Source organism: Castor canadensis, chromosome 17 (assembly GCF_047511655.1).
Source record: "Castor canadensis chromosome 17, mCasCan1.hap1v2, whole genome shotgun sequence".
In the NCBI taxonomy this organism is placed as follows: Eukaryota; Metazoa; Chordata; class Mammalia; order Rodentia; family Castoridae; genus Castor; species Castor canadensis.
The window spans coordinates 9,205,400-9,224,875 of NC_133402.1; the positions used below are offsets into that span (position 1 = coordinate 9,205,400).

Consider the following 19,476-nt stretch of genomic DNA (forward strand, 5'->3'; position numbering starts at 1 on the left):
GCGTAACGAAAATGGGATTTTAAAACATTTTTCATAGTAGGAAACCCCCCGAGGATGTTGTAAACCACCTGCTAATTCCTCCCCATTGAGGAGGATCTGGTTCCTCATCTGTAAGATGGGGTGTTAACAGTACCGAAATCAAAAGGTGAAGGTCGAGCGCTTTAACTAAGTGCCTGGGGATCCAGACCTTCAGAGCTATGTATTCCTGGCAGCAGCAGTGGGGTCCTCGCTCACCGTGCGCAGTGGTACACGGCCTCTGACACGTCGTGGCTGGTACCAACTGTGCGCCCTCCTTTGTCTCTACCCTGGGTTCCCATGTGTAAGACGGGGGTGGGGGGCATCCAAGCATTGAACAGGGTGGTGGGTGGCACAGTAGCCTGGCACACAGGTAGGGCTCACCGGGGTCTGCAGTTATCACTAGTACCTGGTCCAGTTCTCTAGAGGCCACCCAGAGGGGTTAGGAAGAAGGATCAGGGTAGTCTACACAGCAGAGGGAAGGGCACAGGGTGAGGGGCGTTAAAAAACAAAATAAAGAAAAGCAGCGCTGTCTTGGAAGTGGGGACATCACCACCTTCCCTCCTGCCTCACTACATTCAAGGTTGGTGGCCAAAGCTCTGAGGGCCTCAGTCTCTCCGGCCATCCTGAGGGGTGAGTCCCTTAATCCCCAAGCCGAGTCCAGGCTGCTACCCCTCTGCTGCTCTTCCAAAGCTGAATGAAAGGTATCATTAACTATTAGGCCATCACATCACGCTTGTGTTCTGGGCTTCCAAGGGCCACACTGACTCCTCAAGATGAGAACCTAGACCTAACCCTAAACCTGGCAATGACTCAGTCTCAGTCACCAAGTGTTACCCGTCTGTCAGGAGGAGCCAGAACCCCCCCCCTCCCCTGTCTGGAGCACTTTTTTGGCGCTGTGGGCCCAGGACCAACCTCCCCACCCGCTCCTGAGGGCATGGCCACCTCCAGGCCCACACAGCCTGCCCATTTTCGGGGCAGAAGCTGAGGCCCAGGGAGGCAGAGGGGATTGCCCAAGCCGCCTAGCGGGCCCTCCTGCCACCACAGACCACAAAGCCTCTTTCTGGCTTCACGCTGTGTGCTCACCAAAAAGTACACGCGACAGAACAGGCAGGAAGCACGAAGTGGGACTTAACCCCGTGTCCTCCTCATTCTATCCCAACTGTGCCTCTGTGGGGGAACCGAGTTTCAGCACGCCACTCTCCTCCTTCCAAAAACTCACCGGGCCTCCACCCCACCCCCGTCCTCTTCCTGGAAGTTGTTGTGGTCATACAAGCAAAGAAGTTTCCTTTCTGTCATCCATTTCAAGCAGATTCTGGGTGGGCAGCCAAAAAGGCTGGAGACAAACGGCCCAGCCCTCGGTATGCTCTGTCACAAAACGGGCACGAGGGCCAGTGCTGGATTCCCAGGGCTGTCTGTAAATCACTGAGAGCAGGCCAGGCACATCACCAGCTCGGCCTGGAGTGGCCATCTTACCAAACACACGCCAAAACTAGAATCAACGGTTTCTGTCCCCAGAGAGTGCTGGGTGGGGCCCAGCCACCCCAGGCACCCCCACAGCCCCTCCAGTGGCTAGGCCAGCTTGAAGACCCGTCTCCCAGGGACCTGCCCAGAACCCACAACGACTTGACTTCCAGCAAAGCGCACTCTCTAGAAACCTTGTGTTTTCTTTAAAAAAAAAACTTTCATAATAAAGTTTATTACCTAAACTGAGTGTAAAAAATATCAAATAGGATTCTGCACAGCAGAAAAATAAAGCCAGAGACCCTCCCCCACCCCTGGTTTGTGCAAAGATACTGGGTATGTAAACATGAGGAGGTAGGAGTTCGGGTCCTGGCCCCAAACATAGTTAAGCTACTATGACAACCAAGGAAACCCAGAGGGAGCACCAAGAGGGGAGCAACCCCCCGCCCCAAGAGGTGGGGAGGGGTCTGCAGCCTCATCTCCAGCCGAGAGCGGGAGGCGCCTCGCCCTCCCACACCTACTCCCTCCAACCCAGGCGGGGAGGGCACCCATGTGGTCCCAGGCAAATAATAATAATTAATAATAGAAAATAATAAGTCGCCCCAGTTAATGCTGCGTGCACGGCGGGCGCGGCCGGTCAGATCTGGAAGGGGAAGGAGCTCAGGTAGTCGCGGAGAACGGGGTTGAGGGGGATGCGCGCCAGGTTCTCGCGGCCCACGGTGGCCACGATGCGCTGGCGACACAGCTCCTGCAGCGGCCGCACGCGGCGCTGGCGCAGCGGGGCCCCCAGCATGCGGCGCGGCGCGGCCACGTAGTGCTCCAGCAGCTCGAAGAGGCAGTCGAAGCTCTCGCGGCTGCCGTCCAGGTGGAAGCGGCCGGCCTGGAAGTGCACGCGGATGCTCGTGGGGCCCGAGGCCATCTTCACGCTGAGGGCGAAGAAGCAGTTCCGCTGGCGGCTGTCGCGCACCAGGAAGGTGCCCACGGGCTCGGCGCGCAGCCGCTCGTGCGCCCCGTGCACGCTCAGGGGTCCCCAGTAGAAGCCGCAGGCGTCGAGGAGCGCGCTGGCGCGCGTGATGCGCCGGTAATCCGCGTGCGAGCGGAACGTGCGGAAGTGCGTCTCGCCGGGGGCCGGGGCCGGGATCGCCGGGCAGGGCCGCCGGGCAGGCGCGGGGACCACGGGCGAAGAAGAAGAAGAGGAGGAGGAGGAGGAGGAGGAGGAAGAAGAAGGCTCTGGCCGCCGTCGGGGCTCTGCTGCCGTGGAGATTGCATTGTCGGCTGCCACTTGGTTGTGTGCTACCATCCTACACGAGGGGCCAGCCGGAGGGGTGGGCCATAGCGTCCGGGGGTGCGCTGGTGGGGGGGAGACGGGCAGTGAGCCGAGCTGGGCAAGTGAGGGGCGATCGGTCCCCTAGGGGCGAGGGCGGAGCGCCAAGCCTGCGCGGTGCCTTTGAGCCTCAGTGAGCTCATCTGGAAAATGGGCCTTTCCCGTCCGCGGAGCCCTTTCCAGGAGGCTGGGAGAATCCAGCCTCCCGGGCGTGCGGAGGGGGCGTGGAGAGGCGCCCGAGAAGCCGGTCCGACTCCAGCCGTCCGGCCCGCGGCCGCCGCCTGCTGGCCATGCTGGGGACTGGCGCCTGGTCGGGGCGGTTTGGGCAAAAGCAGGAGGACGGCTGCCCTGTGGGAGCCCCGCGCGCGAGGGACGGCCCGAGTGGGGCCGACGGGGGCCAGAGGCGTGGCAGCCGCGATCCCGCACACAGCCTGTGAAGCCTGCCGGGCTCCGGCTGCCCTGCCCTTCCCTTCCCTTCCCTCCACGTTCCCTCCCGCCTCCTGGCTCACTTGTCCGCTCACCTGGCGGCGGGGCGCGGGACGCCGCGGGCGGGGCGGCGGGGGGCTCCGGGGCGGCTCTCGCGCATGCTCCGGGGCCGGCAGCCGTGCAGCTGCCACGGCCGCAGCTCGCTCTGCTGCCGCCCGCCCCTGCACCAGGCTTTTAAACTGGTTTGGGGGCGGGGCCGCGCGGAAGCCCCGCCCCCAGGCCCCGCCTTCGCTTTCAGTTTCTCTTTCTGTGCTCTTGCGCCCCTTCTGCTTCGCCGACCCTACGCGGGAGCGCCTGTCCCCTGGCTGCGCCTCGCACCTGTCGGGACACCCCTGCATGCGGGGGCTATGGCGGCATCCCGGAGCCCTCGGGCCCTCCTCAGACGCCCCCTTAGGACCTGCCGCCCGCACTAGGGCGCGGGCTACCTTGGCGCCAGGTCCCCTGCAGTCCGGCCTTGAGGGCTTGCACCGCCGCTGACACGCCCCCCTCCCTCCAGGGGTCCGCGTCCTCCTCCCTTGCAGCCAGCTCCCTCCAGGTAGCCCCGGGATGGCGCCGCCTCCCCGCCGCGGGCATGCACCTCGCCCCCGGCGCCCCGAGACCTCAGCCTCCCTCGGGACCGCTGCCCGGCCCCCGGGGCCCGGCCGGCCCCTCCCGGCTGGCCGTCGTGCGGCTCTTGGCTTGGGCTTCTCAGGAAACAGCGCGCTGACCACAGGCTTCAAAGGAACCCTCGGGCGGCGCGGGAGGAACGCCTGACTCCAGGCCCAGTTCCTCGGAAACTGGGCGGGGCCGGGCTGGGTGCCCGGCGGCCTCCACCCACCCTCCCTGTGCTCCCGCACAGCTGGAGAAGCTGAGACTCCGGAGGGTACGTGATCCGCACCGGCTGGCGGATCCGGAGCGCAGGACCTGGCCCGCACACTGCCAGTTTTTATTTTGGGGGGAAGACAGCTGGGCACTTCGAAGTGCTCCTCCTGAAAAAAAGTAGTGGGTTCTTAGATGTGGTTCCAAAACCCTGCTTCCTCCCTCTTCCCTTACAAAATGCCCCCTCAGTGGCTCCATCAAGCCTCTGCTCTTAATAAGTCTTCTCCACCCCCCACCTCTCCGCACACTTGGACTTGGGATGGCGGGGTGGGTGGTCAGGGCTATAATTTGGACACCTTGGCATTGTTTAAGTGATCCTGTCCTTCCAGACTATAGAGTATGTGCCTGGCCTGGCAGGTGGTGTTTTTGAATGAAGGACAGGAGTGGGGACAGAGTCAGGAGGGGTCACAGGAAAGATACTCCCTGAGCCAGAGGGTTTGGTGACCAGCCTGGCCCTGGTCCACAGTGCCCTCTGCAGACAGCTCTCAGGTTGCAGCCCAGGCTGCTGCTCAGGAAGCTCTGGGGCCTGGTCACCCTGTCCCCAGACAGTCAGATGCCCATGATGTCTCCTGAACCAGCCCATCCCCCACTCCTCACCCCACCCCCCCCCAACCTTCAGCCTGGCTCAGGGGCTCCTTGGATTCACTGTGGCCAGAGCTGCTGTGTTCATTGGTGTGGCCCCCCTGTGTGTGACGTGGGAGTAGAGTGGGGGGGGGGGAGGCAGAGCTAAGCCGAAGGCCAGGGTCAGCAGTGGCTGTTCCAGAAATGTCCACTGAGCAGCTGCTGTGGGGCCATGTCCTCAGTGGAGAAAAGGTGCAGTATGGGTAAAGCCAGACTTTGAATCCAGACCCACCTCTGGTGCTGCCATCTTCTAGCCTGTGATCTTGTGTAATTTGCCCCTCTGGCTGGGGCGGGGGGGGGGGTCTGTGAAGAGGATAAGCAATCCTCCCTCTAGGTTTATAGCATGTCAGGGAGCAGTCATGGGTCCTTGCTGGTAGTAACTGCCCTGGTATGTGTTTCCTCTTGTCATTGTTCATTCCAGGGTGTCACAGACATGTTTCTGTCTTTCATGTTCCTTTTAGAAGCCCTACCCCCAAGAGCACAGGCTGAAGAGGGCAGTGTGGGAGAGGGGAGACCTCTTGAGGTGCAGTGGCCCCTGGGAGTTTGCAGCCAGAGGATGGCACCTCGACTCTGACACGGTGGCAGGGGCGCGGGCAACCTGTCTAAAAAAGGTGGCCAGGCTGGATGGCTCTGCAGGCCTGTGCCCCTGCCAACAGAGCAGGTCTCTTCACAGAGGAAACCCTGTAACTAGCCAATGGTCCTGATGACTCCTGCCTCCCATCGACAACCTTAGGAGCCACTTGGAAGAGCCACCCTCTTATCCCTGGGCTGGGGCCCTCCTCCAGCCCCACACCCTTGCATCCTCTGCCATCCATCCCCACTGCCCCACCTTCCTCTTGTTTACTGGGACTGGGTGGCCCACGCTGACTGAACCATGGATCAAGGACTCTTAAACCATCGAGGGGCCAATAATCTAGAGTGTCTGTGGCAGCTGAGACTTGGGGTATCACTTGCTCAGGACACACAGATCAGCCCTTGCTCCTGTCCTCTGTGCAGTAACTCCTCCTTGCCCCCCACTCCACGTGGTCTCCATCCTGGACTGTCTTATACCAAAAAAAAATCCAAGATCCACCTGAGTCCTAAGCCAGATGTGAGCCCAGCTGTGCTGCCCTCTGGTTATAAGTGCAGAAGGCTGCAGGTCTTACACTGGTGGCTTCCAGTCATCCCAGTCTCCATTTCCTGGCCTGTCCAGTGGGTCTGACTCCTTCCTCCACCCCGACTAGGTTGCAAAATCCACAGTGACTCAGGCCAACTCTCTCCAGCCACAGGTTCTCCTCCCCACCACCACTGACAGTTATACAGCTTTGGTTTCATTTTCTGAAGCCCTAAGTTCAAAATGAAACCAAATCCAGATGCCAGAATGGGAAAAAAAAAAAAATGCTGATTGACAGGCGTCTGCCACTTCACTACTGAAGGGCTGGCCGACTGCCATCTCCCAGGGAGCCGCAGACTCCACAAAAGACTGAACCAGGCCTGCCTCTGCCCAGCTGTGGCACTTTTAGCAAACACCTCACCCTTTCTGGGCCCCATTTGCCTCTTATGTAAAATGGTTCTGGATACTTTGTGCATCACAGGTCAGTAGCACATGCAAAGCCCAAGGCAAAGGGCCAGGTAGAGAGTGACCAGCACAGGGACGTTTTGTCCCAGGGCACACGAGACAGCCCTGTGTCCACAGCTCACTAAGCAGAGCCTCACATGTAAGACACTCCAACTCCTTTGGTGCAAGGCAGAGGCCCGGTAGCAGCCAGGGAGTCAGGAGGCCACACTGGGACTCAGTTTTTCAGTTTCTCTTTCCAGCTTGGGCAGTGCTTTGCTGGGAAGAGCACATTCTGAAAGTCCTCTCTGCCCCGCTGCTCCTCAACCCTGCTTTTCCTGTAACACGTTGATCAGCGAGGTTCCTAGACAGACCACGCCCCTAGGAGCTCAGAGTGCGAGTGGTGCGGTTTGCTGGGCTAGGTAGAAATCTGATGCTTCGTGCATGCAGTGTGACTGCAAGATGGGGTCAATAACAGATATAGTTCACTCCTTTGGTATTCAGGAGGCATTTGTTGAGTACCTACTGTGTGTCAGGGACTGGGGACTCAGGAGTCTTCAACCAGACACAGGGAGACACCTTACCACTGTGCTGGACCTGGGAGTCCCTATACCAGGGAGCTGGGAGCAAGGAGTCCCAAGGAAGAGCTGGGACATCTGTGCTTTGGAGGCCACAGCCCAAGTTCTGGATCAGCACTCACTCCCCTCCCCCACACTCCTGGAGAAGGATCCTGTTTGTTGAGCTCTGGGCCACGCGACAATTTTTTTTGCTCTGTTACCTTATCTGATCTTTCCTGTGGTTCTGTGAGGTGACAATTTTGTGGTGCCACTTTCAGATGAGGATAGCACAAAGCAGTCGGGGAGCCCACGGCAGCTGGCAAAGGCGTGGGAAATCCTGAGCTGAGCAGACCTGGCTTGAGGCGTCTGTCATGTCAGGTGGAACTTCGTCTCTCCCATTCCCGCAGAGGGAAAGAATGTGTGCTGAGGGGTGCAGAACCAGGGGCCCCCAAGCCCAAGGACAGGGGTTGAAAGGAATAAAGACAGGAGCCAGCAGCTGGACTCCACAGCAGCATGGTCGTGGGGACCCGGGAGGAGACTCACAAGGGCGTGAGGAAGGAAGAGAGAGGAGCCTATTTCAACCAGCTTCCAGAAAGCACTGTTTTTACGTTAATGTCTCCCAAACAGGAAGGACTGGAGCAGGTTTCTGAGTCCAGTCACTCCTCATTCCAGGCCCAGCTGCCCAACCTGCCCCAACAGATGTGTGACTTCAGGCAAATTAACTTCATCGGTGGCCGGCCACAGAACTGTCACAGAGGCCCAGCATGGAAAGCCAGGGCCTCTTCATCGGTAAGGGTTAGGGACACCAACTGCCACAGCCACGGCCTACAGAGACCAGGAAATATGACGGACATGTAGCCCCTGCTGGCTGGGAGAATGAGCCTGGGCTTCCAGTGGCCACACAGATTTCAAAGAGGGCGGTGATGGCCCTGGCTGCCCAACCCACAACCAGCTGTGTGGCTCCTAGCAAGTTGGCTTAATCTGGTGGCCTGGAGAACTGTCGTAAAGCACCAAGTATGGAAGGCCAGGATTCGTTCAGAGTCTGCTAATAAGCCACAACGGATCCGCCGCCCTGCCTATCCCTACCCCCAGATAAGGGTCAGAGGCTGACAACAAGGAGACCTGGCAGCTGACCTAAAAGATTTGGAACTTGATGTGAGAACCCACGCAGAGTGCTGGATCAGGATGACCCCCCACGCTGCAGCCCTCCCTGTGAGGAAGCTGCTGAGATTGTCAGTGCCCCATGTCTTCCTGCACAGGCTCTGGGCTCCCCTGTTGGGGACAGGGATGGTGGCAGTCACTGTAGAGTCACCTGCCACCACATGTGTGTACATCTCCCTCTGCAGCAGCAGTGTTCAGCAGGGTTTCCCGGCCCCAGCCACTACCTGGTATCTCCTTCCACCTATCTGGAAGGTACACAGCGATGTCTTATTATTGCTTTAAAGTCTGCTTTATTTGTTGATTGAGAGAAGCAGACATTTATGAGCTCCTGATGTATGCCGGGCACATGTTCAGTATTAGCAATGCAGTGATTAAAAACAACACGGTCCCTTGGTCCTCTTCACAGGAAGGCTCAGAGAGGTTAAGAGAGGCCTAGGGCCACCCAGCAAGTGAAGGGGAGCTGGGGTTTGAATGGATCCGTGTGGCTGCAGAGTCGAGCTCTTTTGCCTCCTGAATCATAACTCATAAATTAAGTCTCTGAACCCAAGGGCCAGAACCCTCAGAACCCATGCACCCTCCTGGTGGCTGAATTTATCATCTGTTCCCGTTTTTCTAACTTTGGGTTTCAGGCAAGCTGGTCCTTGACCTACTGCCACCCCACCCCAAACCACCAAGAGTCATTTTCTTCCTCTTGTCATTGCGTGTGGTGGTGGTGTATACCTGTGTGTGCAGGTGTGTGATACAGGAGCCTGCGTGTGTAAGTCTGCATGGGTTGGAATGGCTTCGTGACCAGGTGTCTGTATGTCTGTACCGTTTTTGTCTGTGGGGTTAAGAATAGATCCATCAGCCCCTCAGAAGTTGCTCTGTTTCCCTCTGCAAGCACACATTGTAGCTTTAAAAGGTCCCCTTCCTTCAGTGACCATGTCATAAAAGGGTGCAGCCCAGGTAAGGAGGTCCTCTGGTGAGCTTACTCCCAGGTGGTGCTGTCAGGCCCGTTCCCTCTCGTGTGACCTCTTCCCTGCTTTGTGCTTCCAAATGGCCCCAAAACATGACTGGGTTTGAACTCAGGCACTCTAGCTTGAGCCACTCCTCTAGCCCGTGTGACACCTTTTTATTAGTGAAATCAAGACACCGATTCAAAGCTCATCTTCCAGGGTCCAAGCTTTAATCAATGTTGCGTAGAATCACGAGGCAATGCGTTCCTGCAAGAAGATTGATGTCCTAGCACTCACACAGGATGGTCTTTCTGCGCGTGAGTCCAAGGCAGGAACGAGCCGGGAGTGCCATCTCGTCACTTATATTTTCGCCCTGAGCCAGGAGTGGGAGAGGGACCTTAAACAGTGAGCACTTCCTGGCCTCTCTAACTCCCCCTAACCTGTTCATTGTAACTGAGCGCAGACTCAATCATCTCTCCGTCATTCCATCCTTTCCCATCCTAGCCCCTTGGTTTAATGATAAGCCTAGTGATTTCACCATCCACCCATGTATCTCTTGCTCCCATCTATCACTGTCTTCCTAGCCTGCCTCTTAACCCATCAAACTCATAACACCAGCTAGTCAACTAGCCATCGGTGTGCCTCCACCAATCATATCCTTCCAACTTTAACCAACCACCTAACCATTGTCCAGCCCATGGGTCATTGGATCCCTGCGTGCTCCTGTCCATGCTGTTCTGCCATTCAACACACACATCCATTCCTCCCTCCCCCATTACCCATCCACCTACCTGGCTACCTGTCTAGAACCCACTCAACTTAAAGAAACCAGCCGTGCGTTGGATGGACGTCCAGCTAGCCAGTGGCTCTTTCTCTTTGTTCTTGCCTGTAGTCCCTTCTCAGCTGACTCAGGGTAGCAGCCTCCACCTCCTCACCCCCAGACTCCAGCCGGGCTGCTACCCCCATCCATGGGCCCTGGCCCTCCCCCCTTCCGGAAGGGTACCTGTGCTCTGCCTCTTTGATCGGTATACCCGCTTGTTCCTCCTGACTGCCCTTTTCTTGTTCACCTTCCCTTCCAAGGTCTTTTTGTTCTTGGGGCAGCTGCTGTAATGAGCAGGCCGTGGGGGAGAGAGTTGGGAGTGCGTGGTCTGTCTGGGGGGCTTCGGTGGCGGGCTGGGGCTCACACTGGAGCTCGGACGGCCAGGTGAGCTGCAGCTCCGGCCCCAGCTACAGCCCTGGCAGTGGAGGCTGCAGGTGCACTGGCTGCAGGTGTGGCTTTGAGGCCGAGAGCTGCTGTGGGGCTGGGTGTGGGTGGTGGGAAGGCTCTGCATCTTGGTGTCCATGGGAGGCTACGCTTGGAGGGGCAGAGGCCTCCTCCTCTTCCTCTCCCAGCAGGCCCAGCTTTACAGAGGCCCAGCAGCCCCTGGTTATATAGCTGAGCCGATTGTGATGGCACAGGTCACAGAGGGTGACAGATGTGGCCAGGCTGGGACTAAACCCTTGCCCCTTATGCTCACCCCAGGGCAGGGAAATCTTCAAGGCCCTAGGGTTCACTTACCTCTGGTTAGGAAGTTGGGGTCCCAGTCAGATTGAGCCAAAACACACGTTCCAGATATGCACCATCCTCGTTTTCAGCCTGGACATTCACCTCCCCATGGAGGTGAATCAGACTGTGATCAAGTCTTATGTGAATCTGTTCATCTGTTCATCCGTCCATCCATTCCTCCCTCCAACATTATTCCACTCTTTGCCACTCTGTCCCATTAGTTTAGCCATCTGTTCTTCTATCCATCGTTAGCCCCACCTCACAGGGACATTGAAAGAAGGAACTAAGGGAAACTCAGCTGGCCAAGGCTCAGCCACCGTCTGAGCCCGAGGGATGCTACCTTTCCACTGGCAGCTTTGTTGGTGCCAGCACAGCTCTGGCCCCGGATTAGAAGTGCAGTGGTCAGGCAGAAGATGAGTCCGTGCTATGCTGAACAGGACCAGATGGCTTCTTGGATGGGTGACCCCTCAGAGCCACCAAGTGCCCTGGTGGTGGTCTTGGGGCCTGCCTGGCCAGCCCACCTCCCCAGCAGGAGTTCAGAGCCAGGTTCACATCCCAGTTTGAACTCTGATCTTGGGTCAGCTTGAGCCAGAGTGGCTCCCAGAGCTTGGCTGCCTTGTAAGACAAAGGGTGTCTTTCCTTCTTCCCTGGCATTGTTGGGAGCCTGCGATGCCCATCAAGTCTGGAGGCCCTGAGTCCTGGCCGCCTTCCGACTCCAACCCTACCCCTCCCATGAAGCCTCCCTGTGCAGCTGAGTTTGTGCCATTCCTGCTCAGACCCCTCAAACTAGGGCTGGGACTTGCCACCCCGTTTGCTCTGCTGGGATTTGGGGAATTCCACCCCAAGACCCCCCCCTCTTCCCAAGTCTTGACCATGCCTTCAGGCTTAGCTCTTGGCCACTCTTGTGTGTCCCAACTGCCTCTTCTCCATGGGACTCCCTCTGTGTCCCTCCCCACCAGGCACCCTGGCCCCAGCTTGCTGTGCACCCCTTTGCCCCCACGTAACTCTGTCTCTGACTGCCAGTGTTTGCCCAAGTTCATATCTTAATAAACATGTCAGATGCTTGCCACAAAAACTGCATTCTCTGAGCCGGTCCGATGCACCAGGTCCCTTCCCGGGCAGCCTTGACAAAGAGCCTCACAGAGGGCTTAGTGGCTCCCCAAAATCCGTGTCCACATCCCCACCCCTGGAGCCTGACATTGTGGCCTTAGTTGGAAAAGGGGTCTTTGTGGGTGTACTTAGGCTAAGACTCTTGAGAGTGTGCTGGGTCACCTGGGCGGGTTGCAGTCCACTGACTAGTGTCTTTGTAGGGGACAAAATATCTGACACCCAGGGAGAAGACCTGAGAAGATGGGGCTGAGGGCCACGTGCAGCTCAGCAGGACAGCACTTGTCTGGCACATGAGTCTCTGGGTTCCATCCCAGCCCAGCAAGAGAAAAGGAGACGGAAGCTAGGGTCCTGGCAGCCAGAGTTCCGCTGCTTAAAGTCACTGAGTCTGTGGGACTTGATGCCACAGCCAGGGAAACTCCAGCTCCCTGGAGTTAGGTTCCATGCTCACATTTCAAAGGGGATGGGGACAGGGAACATGCCCAAAAGAGGTGAGGTGGCTGGCCAGGGCCACGGCTCTTCAGTGTAGAGTCACATTCTAGCCCAAGTCCAGTGTCCCTCAGGGCTAGGGTCAGGGTCAGGGTCAGGGTCACTATGGGACCCACAGCATAGTAGCAGTGGCCTAGCTGGGGTGGGCTTGAGGGTCCCTGTGGGGAGGGGCTAGGCGCACCATAAGGACTTTCTGGGTCCCTGACTCCCCCATCTCTACCACCAGGGCTGCCTCTCCTTCACACTGTCCCTCCAGCCCTCCTGACATACTTCTGGAGACCCTGTGGCACTCACCATACCCCTGGCTCTCCCCTGTGAACTGTCCCTCAGGACAGAGACTGCTCTTTGTCCCCAGGCCCAGTAACTACAGAGGGCCAGGCACACAGCAGGGACTCAACAGACACTGGCCGGGTGGGTGGACCTGTGAGATGTAGAAAAAACAAAGCTGGCCACACAGGGTCCCCTGGCACGGGGGTGGTGGGACTGGGGGGCAGCAGGATCCCTTCCTTCTCCCTCCTCTCTACCTGCCACCTGCAGGTCGCCTGTGGCCCCTCCAGCCCCCAGCATGGTCCCAGCACAGAGCTTCCCTGGGACACTGCTTCCCCCACTCCACTACCCCAGCCAGGGTCCTTCTCAGGCCCAGGCACTGATGCTGGAGGATGGCAGGGGACAGGATCTCATTTGTCATTTCTTCGGGGTAGAGGAGTAAGGGATCCAGGGACAGGAAGGCAGCAGATCAGACATAAGCTTCTGAGCCGTGGGTGAGAGGGCCAGGCCTGAGCTGTCCCCTGTGCCCAGCAGCTCTCAGGTTTTGATGGAGGCGGGGACAAGCTTCCAGATGGGGCCCAGGCAGGCTGAGGAACCGAACCTCCTGAGGCATGCATCCAACAGGACTCCGGCAACAACTTGTTGATTAAACACCTGTCCTACACCAGCATCTCGACGACTGGCAGAAAAGAGACCAGAACCCAAGTGTGTGGAGCTCCCGAACTGTTAAGAAAATACCGTCTTCACTCAGGGCAGCAAAATGGGGACCGACCTGAGCCCCCTTCCTGGAGATGGATGGCTGAAGTGACCTTCCCGCCCCCAAAGCGAGGAGGATGCCCACTGCCTCCACATTTCACCTTCCTTTGGTGGCCCACGTGCACCGGGGCGCACTCACACGTGCCACTCACGTGCCACTCACAGGCACACTCACACAGTCTCAGCAGGGACAGGACAGAAACTAGAGAGCAGACTTCCTTGGAGACTTTTTAATTGACTCTTTTCTGAAAGTCCTCTCTGGAACTGGGCGGCGGGCACCCCTTGTAGGGCCGTCGTGGTGGGTTAGGAGTGCGTCTGCTTGGGCTCAGGGTTTGGCTGGGCTGCCCCGTTATCCTGGATGCTCTCGTCCTGCTGCTCGGGCTCCATCAGCAGCAGCTTGCCCTGAACTGGGAGCTGTTCCTCCTCGTCCTCTTCCTCTTCCTCCTCGTCCTCTTCCTCTTCCTCCTCCTCCTCCTCCTCGTCCTCACCCTCCGACGACAGAGAGAAGTTATCTTGACTCACACAGGCCACAAGCTTCTTCATGGAGGATTCATGGCCACGGCTGTGACCTGAGTTGTGGCCTGTGCCATGGCCCGTGCTGAGCTTGGCACAGCGGGAACCCATGACCCTCTTTGCCTGTCTCTCTGGACTAGAGGCAGGTGGGCAGGGCTGTGAGGGTGGCAGGTAGAGCACTGACATCACAAAGGGGCTCATGGGGCCCACCCGCCACCCCGGAACCTGGGGCTGAGCCGGGTGGGGCCAGCCTAGAGAAGGACTTTCCTTTGAGCTTGATTGAGGACTGGGATGGAATTTCTGGAAGCAGAGGGAGACACAGAGACTTCTGCACAGAGAGGGCTGTGCAGAGTTTGTGGTGTTGGGGTCAGGAGAGTGGCTGGCTTTGTGCAAAGGTGCAAGGGAGCCTGGGGGCTGGGAGTGATGAGTTTCCCGATCTGCTGACACTTGGCAATGACCACTGAGCTGTGAACTTAAAAAGTATGTCTCAGTTCTCTATGAAACTGGGGGGGAAGAGAGCTCCCCAGTGCCAAAAACTCATAAAAAGCATCCCCCAAGCCAGCCACCAGTGGCTCAGTCCTGTAATCCTATTCGGGAGGCTGAGATCAGGAAGATTGTGGTTTGAAGCCAGCCTGGGCAAATAGAGTGGCTTAAGTGGTAGAGCACCTGCCTAGCACTCAAGACGAATGAGGCCCTGAGTTCAAACCTCAATACTGCCAAAAAAAAAAAAGCAGCACTCAGAAAACCTGAAAGTGCCTCTAACATGTTGTAACTTTTTTGGGGGGGTCACATATTTTTCCTTGTGGTAACAGGGATGGATCCTAGGGCCTGTCACATGCCAGGAGGTGAAGAGTCCCCAGCAGTGCTTTGCATGCTCAGATGACGTTCACCCAGGGTGTGGTGATTTTGTTGTTCCTGAGCACACCGGTAATTCACATAAACCAGATCTTGCCATTTGTCCTCCATTTACCCTTCATGACAAGGAGCTCAAGTGGTAAAGCCCCTGCCTAGCAAGTACAAGGCCCTGAGTTCAAATCCCAGCACTGCCAAGAAAGAAATCCATCTGCTAACCTGGAAACACAAGGTGGAGAGGTGATCAGGTGGGCATCTATCCCTTAGAGGTGACCAAGGCCTCCTCTGTTTTCTCCACCTCTCACCCTCAGTTCCCGCGGTAGACGTTGCTCTTGCTGGAGCACACCAGACCTGCTAACCACCTCAGGGCCTTTGCACTTCTCACTCCCAGTTTTTGAGATAGGGTCTTGCTGTGTAGCCTAGGCTAGGCTTGAACTTGAGATCCTCCTGCCTCTACCTCCTGAGACACTGGGGACTTGAATGACTTAGGACTCCATCTTTGGGCTTGGTGGGAAGGTGACAGAGGTGATGTAGATAAGCTGTTGCAGCTAGAGATGAGGGTAAAGGCAAAAGAATAGGGCCCTTGGTATCATGAAAGGACACAACTGGACAGTGTCACAGATACTTTGTAGGAATGTCCCCACCCTCCTGGGTTCCCGCATGGAGCCAGAATGGTGATGTGTGCACAAAGGACAGCAGGACAGAGCTGTTCATGTCAAGCTTTATTTGCCAGGTGTCTTTGCTCATGATTACATTCGATGGGTTTCTTGGCAATCAAGGCTCAGGCATCAGCGTGGTGGGGTGGGGTGGCCTCCGTGGTGTTCCTTGGGCAGGGTGCAAGGACCTGGGAAGGTTTAATAGCGCCTGCTGCATCATCTCCTCCTCCTGCTTCTGCAGCCTTTTGGGAAAGAAAACGTTCTGGTTGTGATGCTGCCCGGGGATCTGTTGGGAGAGGCTTGGGGTCTTTCCCTTGGGTCACATGGCAAGGTGGAGCCCTGGCCTCCCTCCTGGCCTGCTGCTCAGGGACATAGGTGCAAAGGGGCTGGGGTCCCAGCTGCCCCCAGGTTTAAAGAATACTTGATAAAGTATTCTACTTTATAATGGGGGCATACCTCTGCGGTACCGCCTTCGGTGCCTGCAGCTGCGTCTCCGCCTCTGGCAGGACCTCCGGCAGCAGGACCGACGGCGGCCGCAACAGGACCGGCGTCTGCGGTGGGAGCAGCGCCGTTGTCGGTAGTGGCCACAGTGCATCCTGCCGTAGATCTCGATGCGCTCTGGGTTCAGATCCTGCTCCTGCTCGGGATCGTCCTGGTCCTCACGGTCATGGCCGTGCTCCTGCCTGTGCTCCTGGCATGGGCGCTTGCTGGGGCTCCTCGCACGGCAGCGGACCATAGTGCCAGGGACTCAGGCGGCTCAGGGCAGAGGCTGCAGCTGGCGTGGGGTGGAGGAGGAGGGCAGAGGCCTGCCCACCTGTTCTTGGTGTTGGTGTTCGTCTGGTGTGCAGGGCTCCGGGGCCCCTGTATATGAAAGAGGCCCCACTATGACCTGGAGGCCCGCCCGCGATTGTCCCCACCCTGCCCGGCCCCGCTATGAGGGCAGCACGGGGCAGGGCCCCTTGGCACACAGGTTGGGGGTGGGGGAGGACACAAGGAAAGGAGCCAGCTTTTCATCCAAATCCAAGCTCTTGTGGATGGAATTGCACACAGTCATTCCTTCTAGAAGGTTTCCCACCCCCTTGGGTCTGTGCCTCCATCTAGGATGTTGGGTTGCTCCAAATTGTGCAGGTGCAAGGTGGACGACAGTGTGTGCGGCAGGCGTCTATCTGCTCACTCTCCTCACACTACATCATCTCCCTTTTCGAGATTGTTCAAGGTCACTGCTGATAAGGGATAGGCCACCTGGCTATCCCTCCAAAGCACGCTCTGCCCCGCTCCTGGGCCTCTGTTTTTAACTGTGCAACAGAAAAGCATCCTACCCAGCATGCCCTCTGTTCCATCCCCAGCACCAAAATAAAAACGGACGTGTTATTTTGTTCCTTGTGGCACTGGGGTTTGAACTCAGGGCCTCCCACTTGCTAGGCAGGTGCTCTACCACATGAACCACATATCAGGCCTTTCTGCTTTAGTTTTCGAGTAGGGGCTCAGGTTTTTGAGGGGCTGGCCTGGATGGTAATCTTCCCACCTCTGTGTCTTGCCGCATCACCGGGATTACAGACGTGAGCCACCCCACCCAGCCTCGAGTCTGGCTAACTTTGCCGAGGCAAAGCTCGTGATCCTCTTATCTCTATCACCCGAGTGGCTGGGATTATAGATGTGTACCACTGTGCCCAGCACTGTGCAGTGTTTTGAGACGTATTAAGTGAGGGTTGGTCCCTCTGAAGTCCAGCTTCAGAACTGCAGCAACTGAAATCCCAGTTTCTCTCCCCTGCCGCGCAGGGAGAATGTAGCAGACAGACATCACCTTGCATAGCAGAGACTTGAGATGGAGCAGTGGCCCTGACTTATCTGGGTGGGTCTGGCGCAGTCACAGAGGTCCTTATGAGATGGCGGGAGAGGCAAGAGAATCACAGAAAGGGTGGCGGAGGCCTCGCTGCTGGCTTTGAAGGTGGAGGCTTCCCCTGAGCCTCCCAGAAGGAACTAATCCCACTGACACCTTGATCTCAGCCCAGCCTCAGTTCTGACCTGCAGAACTGTGATAAACTTGTGTTCCAAGCAGTGATATTTGTGAAGATCTGTTACAGCCTAATCCTGGCAAGGGCCAGGCCACCCTCCCCGGGGTGTCTATGTGCTGTTCCATACAGGGACGGAAGGGACCTCCCCTGGGGTTACTTATTCCTTATTAGAAATATGAACGACCAGGGCTTCTCCCAGGCCCTGCTAAAATCAAATCTCCGTGGATCAAAATAGAAAAACAGAAAAGAAGCCAAGACCCACCCAGAGGGTCTGCGTGTTGACCAGAGCTGTCACCCTCTGCCTGGGCACAGAAGCCATGCTGTGGGGACCTCCGGGGCTCCATTTGGCTCAGACCTGAGGCAGGCAGTTGAGGACAGAGGTGATGCACCTGGTGCTTCGTGAGCACAGTCCTAGCCATGGCACCTCAGAGGGGACTAGTGGCCCTGTCTCTCCTGGGAACCAGGTCTTAAGAACTCTGGTCACTGACAGATGCCCCAGGCTTGCTAGAGTGTCATGAAATGGTGACCCAGGGGCTGGGGAGGGGCTGGAGCAGGGCTTTCCCTCGCTTGAAACTGAACCTGTGGCCCAAGTCCCATGGGGTTTCCCACGTCTGGGTTCCCAGTTCCCTTGGGATCCACATGTCATTGGGGTTTTGAACCCTTTGGTCTTGAAAACTTTGCTACAGGCAGAGGATGCACGGGTTTGAGTGTGGGCTTAGGTCCCCCAGGCTGGCGAGGTCCCGTTTCACAGGTGAGAACTTTTACTTCATGGAGCAAGTTTCTCCTGGGCAAGTCGTCACAGCGCCCACAGGACAGATTCCTAGGACAGCGGGGACTTTTGAACTTCATGGCTTTCTCAAGGCAGACTGGCTTTCCAATGTAACAAAGCCCTTCAGAGTGGAAATTTCAATGTGGGGCTGAAACAAACCACGTGACACTTTGGGGACCCGTGTGAGATGGCGATGAGCTGGTTAAGCCTGAAGTGCCTCTGGGGACTTTGGATCCCTTTGGGGCAAAGCCTCAATGTGGGACACCTGCCCGTCCAAGCACCGAGCCACTGAACAGTGAGTGACAAGTGCTCAGTGGCCGAGACGCACATGCCCGCCAGGTAGGTACCGAAGACAGATGGCTTGAGGAGGCTGGTCTCCCCTGTGACGGTGCCACAACTTGGTACTGTTGCCAAGAGGGTCACACACCCTTGCACAGACCGACCACACCCCCAGCCCGGATTCCCATCGCGAGCCTCGCCCTCCTCCCGCCCCCAGCCCCGCACTCCCTCAAGGACCAGGAGGCGGCAGTGGGATGAGTGTGACATTTATTGACAGGCGGCTTTGTTCCTGAGCAGGCTCCTGTTGTCCCTCGGACACATGGTGGCATTTAAGATGTGGCAGGGTGTTGAGGTCTGGTGGGGTCTCAGGCAGGAGTGTGATGGACTTGGCTATGGTCGGCACCTAGCATCTTCTACACCTCAGGGTGTAAGTGCGTTGACCGTAACACCCTGAGGGACAGGAGAGGCGTTGAGAGGAACCCCCGGCTCCCCGGCCCCCGCCCGGCCCCGCCCGGGAGCCCCCCCTTACTCCTGGCCCGCCTCCGCCTCCGACAGCACTGTCTCCTTCCTCTGCGACATCTCCGCCTGCGGCGGCGGCGACATCTGCTCCGGCTTGTGCTACGGCAGCAGTATCTGCCCATGGAGCCGGGTGCACTCGGCCTGGACTTGACTCAGAGCAGTGGGCACCACCTTGGTCGAGCCAGCCAACCTGTGAGCAGGTGGAACTTCGCGGGCTGTGAGCCAGGCCCCCGGCCCCGATTCTCTTATAGACACCTGGGGCCCCCCAGGCATTGTGAGGTCAAGGGGGCCCGGACCTCACAGAGCAGGGCCAGCGCTGGCCTGCTTCGCGTCCATATATGGGCGAGTGTGGGGAGAGCAGACCCCAGGCAGGGTCTCCGTGTCACAGTCAAGGGATTACAAGGTGACCTTCGTGTAAGGGCCCTCCCTCCCTCACTCAGTCAACCAACAAACTATTACTAAGTGCCTACTGTGTGCCTGATGACCCAGGGACAAGTGAAACAGACCTGTTCCTGCCTGGCAGACTTTGCAACCCAGGGAGTGCCGGCCAGTGACCCTGAAGGGCATCTGAGTGGGAGGCGGGAAGGAGAACAGCTCCCGGGAGGGCCTGTGGTCCTGTTAGATGAGACATGGAGGGTGTGACTGCGTGGGTACCACTGAAAAATAAAGTGAATAAATACGTGATCGACTCCTTGTAATTCAATAGATTGTCATTAAAAAGAGGCAGAGATGGGTGAGGGGGTAGTGGGGCAG

The 19,476-nt window shown here is 57.7% G+C and overlaps 3 protein-coding genes across 3 annotated transcripts; all 3 read right to left on the minus strand.

Annotated features, from left to right (window-relative positions):
* Positions 1 to 898: 898 nt before the first annotated feature.
* Positions 899 to 3,368, minus strand: Socs1 (suppressor of cytokine signaling 1). The gene is made up of 2 exons (XM_020152918.2): positions 3,325 to 3,368; positions 899 to 2,829 (listed from the first exon to the last, which is right to left on the minus strand). The coding sequence occupies exon 2, from the start codon at positions 2,777 to 2,779 to the stop codon at positions 2,117 to 2,119; it is 663 nt and encodes a 220-aa protein (XP_020008507.2). The 5' UTR covers positions 2,780 to 2,829; positions 3,325 to 3,368; the 3' UTR covers positions 899 to 2,116.
* Positions 3,369 to 13,423: 10,055 nt separating this feature from the next.
* On the minus strand, positions 13,424 to 13,744 carry Prm3 (protamine 3). The gene has a single exon (XM_020167234.1). The coding sequence runs from the start codon at positions 13,742 to 13,744 to the stop codon at positions 13,424 to 13,426; it is 321 nt and encodes a 106-aa protein (XP_020022823.1).
* A 1,613-nt stretch (positions 13,745 to 15,357) lies between these two features.
* Prm2 (protamine 2) lies at positions 15,358 to 15,877 on the minus strand. The gene is made up of 2 exons (XM_020167235.2): positions 15,598 to 15,877; positions 15,358 to 15,383 (listed from the first exon to the last, which is right to left on the minus strand). Exons 1-2 carry the CDS (start codon positions 15,875 to 15,877, stop codon positions 15,358 to 15,360), a joined length of 306 nt encoding a protein of 101 aa, XP_020022824.2.
* Positions 15,878 to 19,476: the final 3,599 nt, after the last annotated feature.